Genomic DNA, 15,945 nt, shown 5'->3' with positions numbered 1-15,945 from the left:
GTATGGATAACCCCCTTTCTTTAACTCATCTTGGAGTAGAAATAGAATAATGTATACCAAATCTTGCCTTTAACCTTCATCCCTAGTAGGGTAATGAGAAATCACTGGGTTATAGACTCATATTGGGAAGGGATTTCTGAATGAAAGTCCCTTTCATAAAAACCTTAAAATGGCCATCCAACATTTTTTGGAAACCCTCCAATTTTGGAAAATTCACTCCCTGCAAAGTTAGCACATTCCACTTTTGGATACCATTACTTCCAAAAGTTTCTTCTGGTTCTACAATCCTGGGCCAAACAGAACAAGTTCAATGTATAGAGGTTCTTTAACTTCTGACTGCTGAGATCCAGGAAATACATGGTAAAAAGAATAGGGAGTAAGCAGGAAGAAAATAATTGGTTATGCAGCTTGGCAATACATGCCCCTCATGTTTGTTAGGCCAAAAAGTTGTAGAATCAAAGATAGATGAAATCCAAAAGTTGGGAGGAAATCTTTGGTATGGGGATAATGGCAAGAGTACTGGGTATAAATAGCTGGAACTAATTTATTATGTCTCTACTGCCAAACTGTGTGACATTTACCAGATTATTTCCTACCTTTTGGGACTAAATTTCCTTATTTGTAAGATAAAGCATTTGAACTACGTGATATCTATGTTCTCTTCCAACTATAATATACTCTATATTCTAAAGTTGCTTTCACTCTTAAATTCTATAAAACCCAATACCTTCCTCCGTCTCTCTGCCTTTTGTCCCCAGAGTCTCTGGAGCAATGAATCCTAGAATATCCTTACTTTGGGATATACTATACTCTAAATCCTGATATTTTCCTGTGTTCCATACCAAGATCATCTGTCTCCAAGCCTTTTTATCCATATTATCCATATCATAAAAGTGTCGATTGAGAGATCTTAGAGAGACTTTAGTACAATCCATTTATTTTGTAGATAAGGAAATTGAGGCCTGGGAAGTGGAAACAATTTATTCAAGGTCATAAATGAATTCAGTCTCCACTGTATAGCTTTCTGTAAAAGATGCTATGGTGTATCTTTCAGATGCACCTTAGAATCTAGAATGAATCTGGAATAACTATTAGTTTTCAATATGGAACTATTGTAGTCATTGTAGGATGTTAATGCCTCCAGGAGAGACATGGTGGTGAAGTGGATAAAGTAACAAGTTAATCTTGCTGCTAGAACTTAATAATAGGCAGGTCACTTCATTTCCTTGAGGCTGTTTTCATTTCTGCAAAATAGGTTTAATACCTGTAGTAATTTCCTGGCAAAGCTGTGAGACTCAAAAGAGACAAAGTATCCTAAGTGCATTGTTAACCCACAAAATTCAAAATAAACTAATTGTTATTATTGTAGGAGAGCTATATATGGGGAGATGGATAGGAAATAGTAGAAGAGGGAACTAAGTGAATCCCCATACTACGCTATCTCTCAGCTCATTTTAAGGATATTCTATCTGTGTGTCTGTTTCTCTGTCTCTATCTGTCTTTGTCTATCTCTATTTCTATTTCTCTCTTTTGTTGTTGTTATTATTATTATTTTTGCACACAGCTGTGCCATCATTGGTATAAGAAATTTCCAATGAAGAAATTCCTTCTCTGTTCACATAGAGCCTCCAGAGCCAGGTACGCCCTGAGATAGGTTTAGATTTTCTTTGTCAGCATGCAGAATTGAAAGAGCCCTGGATCCATAATCAGAACACTGATTTCCTGACTCTGACATCTAGATCTGTGATAATTATCAGGTAATCCAATCTTAGAGAACATATTTCTTCATCTGCAAAATAGGGATATTTCCTGTCATAGGGCATATTTGTGAGGAAAACTCTCCAGTTTTGTTACTGAATGAACCAATAAAGTAACAATTGCAAAATCTGGACTCTGGCATCAGTTGTTTTTTTTTCCACTCCCTGCCCACAAATCTAATATGTTTGCACAGAAGCCTAAGAGGTAAGTTTTAAAGGAAGCATTATATTTACTAAATGGAAAAGTTCGTCTCTCTGGTTTGTGACCAGGCTGTCACTCTGGTCACAATGATTACTGAGCAATTATTATTTTTTTTAAAGATTATATCTGGGAGAAGAAAAAATCTGAGATCAATAAATTATTGGGCTGATCCTTTCCTCCTATATAATAAGCCTTCAGAAAGCTGTTTTAATCAGAGCTAGTTAATCTGGTTGAAATGTTAAAACCTTTGGTGGTAATTTCTCTTTCAGCTAATTGGAAAAAGTAAAGGTATCATAAGATATTTGTGGACCTTAGGGAAAAAAGAGATCACATAAAAACTAAAAATACTATTAAAGATATTCTCTCTCTCTTTCTGTCTTTCTTGTCTCTTTATCTCTCTTGCTCTCTCTCTTTCTTCCTCTTTCCCTTCTTCCTTTTCTTCCTCCTTCTTTTCCTCCCTCCCTCCCAGGTCAGTTCTTTTCTCTGTTCTCTGTCAACTGAGTCATAAAGGTCCATTCCAGCCACCATATTCCATGAGCCAACAAATTTTGACACTGATAAAAAGTGTTATGATGTTTGTTGAAACTAAAATTATAGGACAATATAGAGCCATAAGGGGATTCTCTAACTCAGCAGTTCTAAATATTTGGTCTCAGGACTTCTTTATGCTCTTACAAATTATTAGGGGTCCCAAAAAAACTTTTGTCTATGGGGGTATATCACTTGCTATTTGTAATGTTAGAAATTAAAATATATATTTAGAATCATCAAAATAAACCCATTCTATATTAACAACTACACATCTTTATAAAAAATAATTATTTTATAAAACAAAAATCAGTGAGAAAAATGGCATATTTCTGATTTTTGCAAATATTTTATATATCTAGCTTAATAGAAGACAGCTGGTTTCTTACATCTTTTGCTTTAAATCTTTTGCAATGTATATATGAAGAAAATCAGGCTTTACATATATACAGTTAGAAAAATCAAGAGGATTTTAAGATGCCAACAATATTTAAACGTTATTATTAAAATAATTTTTACTTTGTGGGATCTCTTAAAAGAGTCTTGAGATCCTCAGGAGTCCTTCATCTATACTTTGTGAACCACTATTCTAACCATTCAACAAGAAAAGAAAGAAATCTACCTCAGTACTTCAAAGAATGATGAAAAGTACTTCTCTAGTTTTAAAATATATGGTGATTCATTGTAACAGTACTGATAAAAGGTAGTTCCTTCCACAATCAAGTTAGCTATCCTTGAGTTAAACCTCATATGGGTCAAAACACATGTATGTGTATGTGTGTGTGTGTATATATATATATATATATATATATATATATATATATATATATATATATATATACATATATATATGTAACTATATTTATGCACAGGCAGGTTTGCATTCTTGTATGTACAAGTAAATATGTAATAATACTACTGTCTTATTTAACTTATAGAATGATAACTCTTAAGTTTACAACATGAGTCTTTATACTTCAGAAATTGCATATTCTAATTAGGGCTTGACCCCAATTTTATACTATCTGGCATGGTTATAATTGTAATCAAGCCAGAATATGAAAAACAATCCAAGAAGCTGCTAGAATGAATGAAAAAAATGTTATATAAAACATATGTGTATATGTATATTCATATGTATGCATATGTGTTTGTATATATTTATTCAAATCTATTTTGGAGTCTTTTATTGTCAGCACACACCTTTCTAGTAAGCTTGCTAATAGGTTGCTCAGAATTACTAGCACCATATTTATATTTCTGTTGCATGTTAGGGTTTCCATATCATCTCCCTTACAACAGTCTTCTGAGATATTACCCCTTTCCATAGTCACAGAGTTAGTGCCAGAGCCAGGATCTCAGCTAATCTTTCTCCTATTCCCAAGCCTAATACTTTTTCATTACAGCAGTATTTCAAAGGATCTCTGCATGGATTTTATTCACAATCTTTCTCTGCCAGGTAAATGGACTCATGAATTGCTCAAGTCAAAAATTTCTTTTCAACTTATTCAACTGAATCAAATATATGATCAAGTTGCTGATTTTACACTGGGCTCTAACATCCTAACTCTGTGTGTGTGTCTCTATCTTTTTGTAGGAGCAATTTCTTGGGGAACCGCAACTCCTATGGATGTTGTAAAAAGTCGACTCCAAGCTGATGGGGTCTATTGCAATAAGTACAAGGGGATCATGGATTGTATCTCCCAGAGCTATCAGAAGGAAGGACTTAAAGTAAGCAATACTGAAGTCAGATTTTGTGGAGTTCTTGGCTTCATGTTCAAAATATCTTTGTCCAATTATTAAGGCAGAAGGGATATGGAAGGGATATAGTGGTCAGGGAGTTAGGAATCTAATATGTATTGCAGGACAGGTTTCCTGTGTGACCTTAGGCAAATCATTCAACCTCTCTTTAATCCCTTTAATCCCAAATCTGTAACTGGCCTTAGGTAAGTGACCCTGGATAGATCTCTCAGAGTCTGTTTTCTTATGTGAAAAATGAGGAAGTTGGACTAAATGACCTCTATGATTCCCTTTACTTCTAGATCTTTGATAATGTGTTTTGTTTGTTTTTTTTAATTGGGGAGGGAAGGAAGGGGACTATGTGTAATGTATGCAGGGAATTTCTAGTATGAAATCTCCCCTCACCATACAGATGGACATCTCATCTATAATTACCTGGGAGCACTGAAAGGTCAAGTGACAGCTGGTATGAATCAAAGGCAGAACTTGAACCCAGATTTTCTTGATTTCAAGGCTGACCTTATTCCTTTTGTTATTTCTCATCCATAATAATTGATAAATATGATTAATAAAAATTTATTGATATTCCATTCTATATGAACAAATGAGATTAAATATGTAAAATGTTTTGAAATTTTTTAGTACTACATCCATGTTGGCTATTATTATCATAAACCAAAAAAACAGACAAGACAGTTCATATGATTTAGAGCAGAAGGAACCTGAGATATCATCATTTCCTACCTCCTCCATTTACAGATGGAAAAACTGAAGTCCAGAGAGATGGGAACCACAGATTTAAGTAGCAAAACCAAGAATTAGATCTAGATCTTTTATTTATAATTGAGTGCTTCTTCCACTTTATTCAAAAATACTTTTAATTACTTACAGTATGCAGATCCCTTTGCTTGGTTATAGGAAAGAATTATTATAGACCTCAGGCCAAATCCTATAGTTTCTTCCCTCCCTCCCTGTCCCACAGCTGTGCCTCTCCCTATATCTGAACCAGGAATCATAGGAGACTAAGGAGGAGATTCCTATCCCTCCTAGCCCATCCTCTCCCCAGGGTCTGGTCGTACTGACAAAGAATTCATGGTTGGGGGATACTGAGCTCACTGCATTGGGGTGCTTAGCCTTTCTATATATTCCTCATTGCCATCCTCTGACACATGTCCCAAGTTTGAGCAAGCCTAGATTCTATCTAGAGGTAGCTCTAATGAATGGATATGTTTCTATGGATATGTGTATGTTTATGAATGTATATGCAGGTCTATTTATGTATCTTTGAGTGGGTCATGTGAACATCTGCATCTATGCGTAAATGTATATGCACTTTGTATATACCTATATGAATTCAGTCTATTTCACAGTTGGATATGTCTTTGGAAGACTCTTCCTACTGGAGTTCTCATCTTTACTTCTCATGTTTGTCATCAAGAATGTGATCTAAAGTGAATTCTTGGAGTTGGGAGGATCTTAAGTTATCTAGTCTACATCACTGCTCAATGTACAGAGGAAACTGAAGTACCCAGAGGCAATCAAAGAGAGTAAATGGTTACACTGGTCAACAAGAACCAAATCAAGGAACTGTCATTCTGGCAGGAACATAAGACCCACCCACAAATGGAACCTGAGACAGAATATAATTTGGGCCAGGGAAAATGAATAGTGTCTCAGAAAAGAAGGAGTCACATCCTGCTGGGAATTTAAGAAAAAAGAAATGACAATATTTAATTTCAAAGGATTGGTACTTTTGAAGGCAGAAATATGCAGGAAGCATAACATAACAACAAGCATTTATTAAGTGCTTAGTATATGCTACTCTCTGCTTTGAAGAAAGTGGGGAGTGGAGGTAGGAATAAAGCACAAAATATACCTGTCAGACAAGCAGGTACATATGAGTTATATACAAAATTGATGAAAAGTTATGTCAGGGAAGAAGGCACTAATATCTTGAGAGCAAAGAGGTATAGTAGGAGATGAAGTTGAAAAGGTCTCCTCCAGAAGGTGAGATTTGAACTGTCTTAATGAAGGCAGAGAACTTAGGAGATATAGGTGAACTAGGTTAAGAAGAGCTTTAAAGGGCAGCTAAGTGGCATTGTGGATAGAGCACCAGCTCTGAAGTCTAGGACCTGAGTTCAAATCTAACCTCAGAATCTTAATGCTTCTTAGCTATGTGACCCTGGGAAGTCAATTAATTAATTGCCTCAGCAAACAAACAAACAAACAAACAAAACAAAACAAAAACCCACTTTAAGTGCTAAACCAAAGGGGTGTGTATATATATATATATATATGTGTGTGTGTGTGTACATATATGTGTGTGTGTATGTGTGTGTATACATCTCTACATATTTACATAATTACATAGTCTATTATATATATATATATATATATATATATATTATATATATATATATATATATATATATATATATATATGTAGCCTAGAGGTAATAGCTGCTGAAACTTAAGTGGGTGTAGAATCAGAAGGGAGAAATCAAGGGTGTGGAATTGATTTTTTAAAAATCAATTTGACAAGTTGAAAGGAAAATGGATTGGAGAAGATTAAGATGAAAGTCAAATAGACTAATCAAGAAGCTAGTAGGCCAAGTGAGAGGTGACAAGGACCTGAAATAAGATTATGGCTATATACATTGAGACAAAGGGAGGACATAGAAACCAGCAAGATTTGTCAAGAGATCAGATATGTGGGGTGAGTTTTTATCCTGAATCTATAACTGGCTTTAGGTAAGTGACCATGGACTCTCATATAAGAAAACAGACTCTCAGAGTCTGTTTTCTTATATGAAAAATGAGGGACTTGCACTAAATGACTTCTATGATCCCCTTTTCTTCTAGATCTTTGATGCTATGATTTTTTTTTTAATTGGGGAGGAAAGGAAGGGGACTCTGTGTGATGTCTTCCCTCACCATACAGATGGACAACTCAATGTGAGTGAGATTGGTGAAGAAAGGATGATCCTGAAGTTTGAGCCTGGATAACTATAAAGATAGTGCTGATTTTGGAAGTTGAGTAAAGGGGAAGGTTTAGGGAGAAAGAAATGAGTTATATTTTAGAAACATTTAGAAACAGGACATCTAGTTTGGAATGTACAAGTGGGGTTAGTAATGTGGCCTTGGAGCTCAAGTAAAATTAGGGCTGGATATATAGATCATCTCTAGGGAGATGCCAATTGAACCAATTTGAGCTGAAACCCAGAACACAAAGGTAGTATGAAATAGTATAAAGAGCACTGAATGTGGGGTCAGAGGACATGAGTTCTAATATTGCCTTAGATACTTAGATGATCAAGTCACTTTCCTGGGTCTCAGTGTCCTCAGATGTAAAGTGAAGGAATATGACAACTAAATTGGCTCTGAAGTCCTTTCAATTCTAACTCTGTGATGCTATCTGCTTTCTAAGTCAATCTATTCAACTAGGAAATAATTATTTTGAGTTAAATGTATGTCTATATCGCTTCCATCGATTGATTCTACCCTTTGGGTTCGTATAAGACAAGTTGAATCTTTTTCCCAATCTTTGTACATTGAAGGCTCTGATCATGTTCTCCTAAGTTTTCTACTATCTAAACTTTACATTTATTAACTGGATGGTGACTCTGAGCAAGTCTCCCCTCTTTGGGGATTAATTTTCTCATCTGTAAAATGGTGTTACTAATGTTAACCTATATCATATAACTGATGTGGGGAAAGCTCTTATAAACCTTAAAGTGCTATAAATAATTTGGTTATTCTTACTTATTTTTCAAGAAGCAAACTGCTTGTAAAGTTAGTACCCAATGTGTGTGTGTGTGTGTGTGTGTGTGTGTGTGTGTGTGTGTGTGTGTGTGTGTGTATCTCAGGCTTTGGTTTCTGGAACAGTTCTTTTGATTTATCCATAATCTTAGCATATATTTGATAGGGATGTGATGTGATAAGTGTAAGAATATGTAAAGGTCCTCCAGAACTTGTGAAACTGTAGCAGTAGTTAATTTCAACCTTCATGAATCAGAGGATTTCAAGAGGAGAAAATTTACACATTTCAGTATCTCCAAGAAAGACATTTTACATATTCTTTCCCTCCTTTTAAAGATAATAGGGGCAGCTAGATGGTGCAGTGGATAGAGCACCAGCCCTCAACTCAAGAGGACCAGAGTTCAAATCTGGTCTCAGACACTTAACACTTCCTAGCTGTGTGACCCTGGGCAAGTCACTTAACCCCAGTTGCCTCAGCAAAAAAAAAAAAAAAAAAAAAAATAATAATAATAATAATAATAATAGAATGCCCTTTTCTTCATTCATTGATGTAATAGAACTAATCTCAATTTTGAAAGTTTGGGCAATTTTATTTTGAAATGTTCATATAATACCCAGAGGTAATTTTGGATGGCTTCAAATAGTGTGGGCTTCACTTGAATTTCAGTTGTCCTTTGAGGCAACTACCAGGGTGAATAGCCATCCCTACAAGGGTACAAATGGTTCAGAACTAAGAAACTAATTCTAGAAGGCCACCAGATGGTGATGTCACTGTAGAAAGTTTCTCTTTTTTCTTATGTCTATATCACCTTGAATGTTACTTTAAAAGTACATACATACATATATATATATATATATATATATATATATATATTCAATAGCATTTTTTTTCAAATACATGCAAAGTTTTGACCATTCATTTTTGTAACAGTTTGTCTTCCAAATTTTTCTTCCTTCCTCTCTTCCTCCCTCCCCAAGACATCAAATAATCTGATGTAGATTGAATATATGCAATTCTTTTAAATATATTTCCACATTTGTCATGTTGTGCAAGAAAAATCAAACCAAAAGGGAAAATACCTGTGAGAAAAAAAACAAACAAACAAAAAGGTGAAAATACTATACTTCAATCTGGTCTCCATGGTTCTTTCTGGATGCAGAAATTTTTCCATTTTCCACCTCAAGTCTATTAGAATTGGCTTGAATAATATTTTTGCATTGAATAATATTTTTGCACTCTAAATCCTCTGTGTGTATATGTACATATGCATATATTCATGTTTCTGCTGACTTTACTTCTTTCTCTATACTTATGTATTTCTCTGTTTTCTTTTTTTTCCTATCTTCTTTCTTGTATTTTCTTGTATATATCATTTTATATTTGGCTCTTTCTTTTTCTATTTGTTTCTTTCTTCTCTCCATGTTTATTGAGCACCTAGCTAGTAGCATTGCTATTTTTTATTATAGCTTTTTATTGACAAAACATATGCATGGGTAATTTTTCAACACTAACCCCTTGCAAAAACTTCTGTTCCAACTTTTTCCCTACTTCTCTCCACCCCCTTCCCTAGATGGCAGGTAGTCCCATACATGTTAAATGTTAAAGTATATGTTAAATACAATATATGTATATATATATTTATATAGTTGTCTTGCTACACAAGAAAAATCGGATTTAGAAAGAAGGTAAAAATAACCTGGGAAGAAAAACAAAAACAGCATTGCTATTTTAAATAAGACATTGTTTCTCCTTCAGTTTTCCAACACTTGAGAAAATTTCTTGCAACTTATATTCTATTCCTAGTCATTTTATATTTTGTGAATCTAGAATTCTAGTTTAATAGGCTATTGCTCTTGGTATCATTTCTATTCTTCAGATCTGAATATGAGTAGTTAAGTAGAACATGAATAGGCTATAAATTCCTCTGAGTGCCAGATTTGTAACTTTCCATGAAGTGTGGTATTGTAGAGTGGTCAGGAATATGTTACCATTGCCCTAGTTTAAGCCAAAAGGAGGCTTGTGGCTTTAGCTGGGCTCAAGAAGACAGAAACTTTGCTCTCTGAGAACAGAAATCAGTCCAGGCAACCAGGTGAATAGCTGTGAACCCAGGAAATGGAATTTTCCCCTCCAAGTTTGTCTCAGTTCCTTACATACTATTTATTATGTAATTTGTAGTTCTGTAGAATCTTAAGAAAAGTTGAATTAGCTTTTTAAAATACTGTTACAGTGCTGATAACTTTTTTTTGTACTCACCAATTTTTATAAATTTCTAAATCAGGGATTTTAAAAACCTGGGATCTGTGAATGTATTTAAAATATTTTGATAGGTTTATTTACAATTATCATCCTTTGTAATGTATTTTATTTTATTCTGAAAAGGAATCCTCAGGTTTCACCAATTTAATCTCTACTCTAAATTATTTCATAATATAGGATCAAAAGCAGGTAGTGATTCTTTTTTTTCCTTCCAGGTTCATGGATTGAGAAAAGACAGTTAAAGTGTTGTCAGTACACTGGACTTGTAGTGATGGACCTGAGTGCAAATCCTAGCCTGAAATATTTATTAAACCGTGACCCTGGGCAAAACAAACTTTCTTAGCTTTAGTTATTGTTATGCTTAACTTGCAAAATAAGATATTTTCAGCTGCAACCTTAGTTCTTTTGCTCTCCAATATATGATGTTCTAAGACATGTGGTCTTCTAATGTAGCTACTGATAGATTTTATGTAATTTTAATTGTGGCTCAGTCATATTTAATTTTTTTTCTTGTTGATGGTAATATTTTCTCCTTGATCTGCGGGTTTTAGAATATAGCTATAATGTTTCTGTAGGTTTTCCTCATGGGATCTCTTTCAGGTGGTGAATTTTTTTTTCTATTTCTACTTTCCCCTCTTATTCTAAGATTTCAGGACAATTTTCATTAATTATTGCTTGTATTACTGTATCAAGATTCCTTTTTTGGTTATAGCTTTCAAGTAGTACAATTATTCTTAGGCTTTTTTTCTTTTTTGATCTGTCCTCCAGATATATTGTTTTTCTTATGAGATATCTCACATTCTCTTCTATTTCATATATATATACATATATATGTATATATATATTATATATTTATATTTCTACTATTTCTACTATTTATATGTTTATATATTTTATATATTTCTTTATATTTTATTTTATGATTTCTTGGTCTCTTAGATCATGACTGGCTTCCCTTTGCCCAATTTTAGTTTTCTTTCTTTTTTTTTTTTCCCTGAGGCTGGGGTTAAGTAACTTGCCCAGGGTCATACAGGTAGGAAGTGCTAAGTGTTTGAGACCATATTTGAACTCGGGTCCTCCTGAATTCAGGGCTGGTGCTCTATCCACTGCCCCACCTAGCTGCCCCCCAATTTTAGTTTTCAAGGAGTAATTTTCTTCCTTAAGATTCTGGATCTCCTTTTCTAGTTGACTTGCTTTACATAAACTTTTTATTGTTCATGGATTGTTCTTTTTTTTCTTTTTTTTTTTTTTTTTTGTTTATATTTTCTTTTCTTTTTTTTTTCTTTTTTATTTTATTTATTTATTTATTTATTTGTTTTTTTTTGTTCATTTATTTATTTATTTATTTATTATCCCCTCCCTCCCTCCACTCCCTCCCCCCCCATGACAGGTAATCCCACACATTTTACATGTGTTACAATATAACCTAGATACAATATATGTGTGTAAATACCATTTTCTTGTTGCACATTAAGTATTAGATTCCGAAGGTATAAGTAACCTGGGTAGATAGACAGTAGTGCTAACAATTTACATTCACTTCCCAGTGTTCCTTCTCTGGGTGTAGTTATTTCTGTCCATCATTGATCAACTGGAAGTGAGTTGGATCTTCTTTATGTTGAAGATATCCACTTCCATCAGAATACCTCTTCATACAGCATTGAAGTGTACAGCGATCTTCTGGTTCTGTTCTTTTCACTCAGCATCAGTTGATGTAAGTCTCTCCAAGCCTCTCTGTATTCCTCCTGCTGGTCATTTCTTACAGAGCAATAATATTCCATAACCTTCATCTACCACAATTTACCCAATCATTCTCCAATTGATGGACATCCATTCAACTTCCAGTTTCTAGCTACAACAAAAAGAGCTGCCACAAACATTTTGGCACATACAGGTCCCTTTCTGCTCTTTAGTATTTCTTTGGGATATAATCCCAATAACAGCAATGCTGGGTCAAAGGGTATGCACAGTTTGATAACTTTTTGGGCATAGTTCCAAATTGCTCTCCAGAATGGCTGGATTCTTTCACAACTCCACCAATAATGTATCAGTGTTCCAGTTTTCCCACATCCCCTCCAACATTCATCATTATTTGTTCCTGTCATCTTAGCCAATCTGACAGGTGTGTAGTGGTATCTCAGAGTTGTCTTAATTTGCATTTCTCTGATCAGTAGTGATTTGGAACACTTTTTCATATGAGTGGAAATAGTTTCAATTTCATCATCTGAGAATTGTCTGTTCATATCCTTTGACCATTTATCAATTGGAGAATGGTTTGATTTTTTATAAATTAGGGTCAATTCTCTATATATTTTGGAAATGAGACCTTTGTCAGAACCTTTACTTTTAAAAATATTTTCCCAATTTGTTACTTCCCTTCTAATCTTGTTTGCATTAGTATTGTTTGTACAGAAACTTTTTAGTTTGATGTAATCAAAATCTTCTATTTTGTGATCAATAATGATCTCTAGTTCTCCTCTGGTCATAAATTCCTTCCTCCTCCACAGGTCTGAGAGATAGACTATTCTCTGTTCCTCTAATCTATTTATTATCTCATTCTTTATGCCTAAATCATGGACCCATTTTGATCTTATCTTGGTATATGGTGTTAAGTGTGGATCCATATCTAATTTCTGCCATACTAATTTTCATGGATTGTTTTTACTTCTTAAAAAGTTTTTCCTCAGTCTCATTTGATTTTGAAAGGCTTTTTTGAACAAATTATTTTTGGGTAAGTGATCATTTAGCATTACTCTTTGGAGTAGGAGAGGCTTTTTTATTTCAGTACCCTCTTCTAAAGATGAACCCATTTTCCCTATTCCCATGGGAACTTTCTGGGATTGTATTCTTTCTCCTTTGTCTGCTCATTTAATAGTTGGTGTAATCACCTCTAGTCCTGGGATATGAAGGATGATGTCTGTAGGCTCAAGTCTTCCCTCATTCTTCCCTCTGCCCTGAAATACAAAACTAAGAACTCCACCCTCCTATAACTTCCCATAATAAGCAACATTCCTACGCTACTGCTTCTGTCCTCACCATGTGTGTGGTGGTTCTTTCTTGTTCAGGGCCACATGTTGGCAGAAGAGTACACCTGGGCCTGACATCTCTTTATCAGCAGAGATTCTCTCAATCTTCCCAACTTGGTTGCCTAACTCCCCTTACTACACTGTCTGGAAGATGAAAATTCTCGTGGCTGGGTTGAAGGCTACCCTCAGCCCAGGACTCACCTCTTGATGTTTCTGTGGAACTAGCTGGAAGATGTTTATAATTCACAGGTCAACCCTAGTTTTAGTATGGTTTTTTGGGATCTTCTCAGATTCTCCCAGGATGATCACTGTTCTATCCCAACTCTTATTTGTTTGTAACTCCTCTGTTTTTACCCTGAGGCACTATTTCATCTTGTGTGGGATATCTGGAAAACGTGGGATTTTCTTAACTACTATACCATCTTTCAAGAATCCTCTCCTTAATTTCCTTTTCACTTGAAATATTTTCAGTTGTTTAAAGAGCTACTAATAAAAAAGTAATTAATACAAATGTAATGGATTACAAATTACTTTTCCATATACTTTTCCAAAGGCCTTTGCAGGTCTTTGAAAATAGCTGTGAATCCCCACTCACTTTTCTCTTCAGGCTAAATAACTGTTTCTTCAACTCAGAGACACCTAAAGTGGACCATTTGGGACTTTATCCTAAGAAATATAAGTCAAGTAGGGGCAAAGTTGGGACCAACATCTAGACCTCCTTACTCCTATCCTAGTGCTTTTTTCACTCTGTTCTACTTTAGGGTAGAGAATTTCTGCCTTCTTTTTGTCCATTAAAGGAAATGAAGGAACAATTTAAATGGGGGAAAAAAAAACCTGACAACAACAATGGATTTTTTTCTTGTGCTCCACTCTCTCATCTTTAAAACTTTGAAAAAGTCTTCAATTGTCTATTCAATAAGGAACACTCCTTAGAAGTCAATAGCTCTAGAAAAGACCATAGCAGTCATGTAGATAATCAATTACCTTTGATAATAGAGTGCTCAGTGAAATAAGGAACTCCCAGAAACTAAAAAAGCCACATCTTATGTTGTTTTGTTGCTCATTTTATAAATTTGGGAGGATGCATTTGTGGGAATGCATATGACAAAAAATTTTGTCAAACTATATTTATATGCCATGAAATAATTTTATTTCCTTCCTTCAAAGGTATTTTTCAGAGGAATCACTGTGAATACCATTCGAGGGTTCCCAATGAGTGCCACCATGTTTCTTGGATATGAACTTTCACTTCGGATATTGAGGAGAGACCAAACAGTGACAAATCCCTGAGGTCCAGATCAACTTCCTTCTTCCCCATTTATTTGTAAGTGTGTGTCTCTTAGAGAAGGAAGACTTTCTAATATGAGGTGGGAGTGGGTGGATGAGAAATGACAACTAGCCTTTGTCCTTCTAATATTGATTATTTGGTAAGAAAATTATGACTGGAGTCATCAGACAGAAGTACCTTCCAATGTCTGTCTATGCACAGTGGTGTACTTGATAATAACAGATTGTGACCCAGTCATAATGTCCCTTTTCTTTAACTTTGAGCCTTTAAAGAAGTTCACCAATCTATGGCCATGAAAGTCTGAGAGGTATCGGTTGAAAGCTGCTTTTTTTACTCTTCCTACTTCTTTTCCATTCCTCCTTCTCTCCTTTCTTTCTTTTTTTCCATTATCTTGTGACTATACTCTTTCTACACTGTACTTTTTTCTCTTGATTAGGCTTACCTGATCTTGACACAGTCTGAAAAATATTTAGTTGAAAGACAGAGAGAAAGAGAGAGAGTGAGAGAAAGAGAGAGAGAGAAAGACAGAAACAGAGGAAGGGAGGGAGATAGAGACAGATACCCTGCTTTCATTCTACCTGATAATCATCACCATAGATAATGTGTTTAACATAGACTTGGGACTCAGGTCAAATGCTACCTCCTACACGTCCAAGTCCCCCAATCTGCTACTGCCTCTACCTACTAAAGCTACATCCTAATAAGAGCAATAAGAAAACCCTTGAAGGAATCACAGTATTTGAAGCCACATATATTTTCATTAGGTTTTACAAGATTATATTTTTGAAGAGCATGAATTTGGATACTTGCAACTACTTCACAGGATTCATTATTCATACTAATCAGGACATAGATGTGCATTCTTATGTGTTTGTAGGAACACATATGTGTAAATATTCTATGTAATATGCTATATAATATGTATATCTACATCTACAAATAAAATCTATACATGTGCATGAATAGCTACAACATGTTATATGTATATATATATACATATATATAAACATGCACATATATACATATATACACAATTTGCTCATATATGTGTTCATATTAAGTTCCTTGATAGCAGGAACCATTTCATATTTTGTCTTCTTGTCCTGAACATCCAGGATAACCTGGCACAATTAGGTACTTAATTAATGCTTGTTTGTTGATTAATTTATTAAAATTAGGCACTGTAAGCTGGAAAAGAAAATGGCAAATCACTCCAGTATTTTTGCCAAGAAAGAGTTGGACATAACTGCAAAATGACTGAAGGAAAACCTCCTTCTCTACTCATTAACCATTCTATATTTCTTGTCTAATATAATTAAAAGCATGGACCTAGATGTCAGGAAATCTATGTTCCAGCCCATTATGACCTTAGGAAAGTAATTTCATTC

General features: G+C 34.6%; 1 protein-coding gene across 4 annotated transcripts in view; it reads left to right on the top strand.

Moving 5' to 3' along the window:
• SLC25A48 (solute carrier family 25 member 48) overlaps positions 1 to 15,945 on the top strand; it is a 133,426-nt gene that overhangs the window by 34,326 nt on the left and 83,155 nt on the right. For all 4 annotated transcript variants that reach the window (XM_074290874.1, XM_074290872.1, XM_074290875.1 and 1 more), the window contains exons 6-7: positions 4,085 to 4,218; positions 14,437 to 14,593. In XM_074290874.1, the coding sequence (XP_074146975.1) occupies positions 4,085 to 4,218; positions 14,437 to 14,559 (257 nt within the window). In that variant the 3' untranslated portion in view covers positions 14,560 to 14,593. The remainder of the gene's footprint in view (positions 1 to 4,084; positions 4,219 to 14,436; positions 14,594 to 15,945) is intronic.

This window comes from Sminthopsis crassicaudata, chromosome 2, assembly GCF_048593235.1.
Source record: "Sminthopsis crassicaudata isolate SCR6 chromosome 2, ASM4859323v1, whole genome shotgun sequence".
NCBI classification, from domain to species: Eukaryota; Metazoa; Chordata; class Mammalia; order Dasyuromorphia; family Dasyuridae; genus Sminthopsis; species Sminthopsis crassicaudata.
The sequence above is the reverse complement of the archived record's forward strand: the minus strand, read 5'-3'. Positions and strand labels throughout refer to the sequence as shown.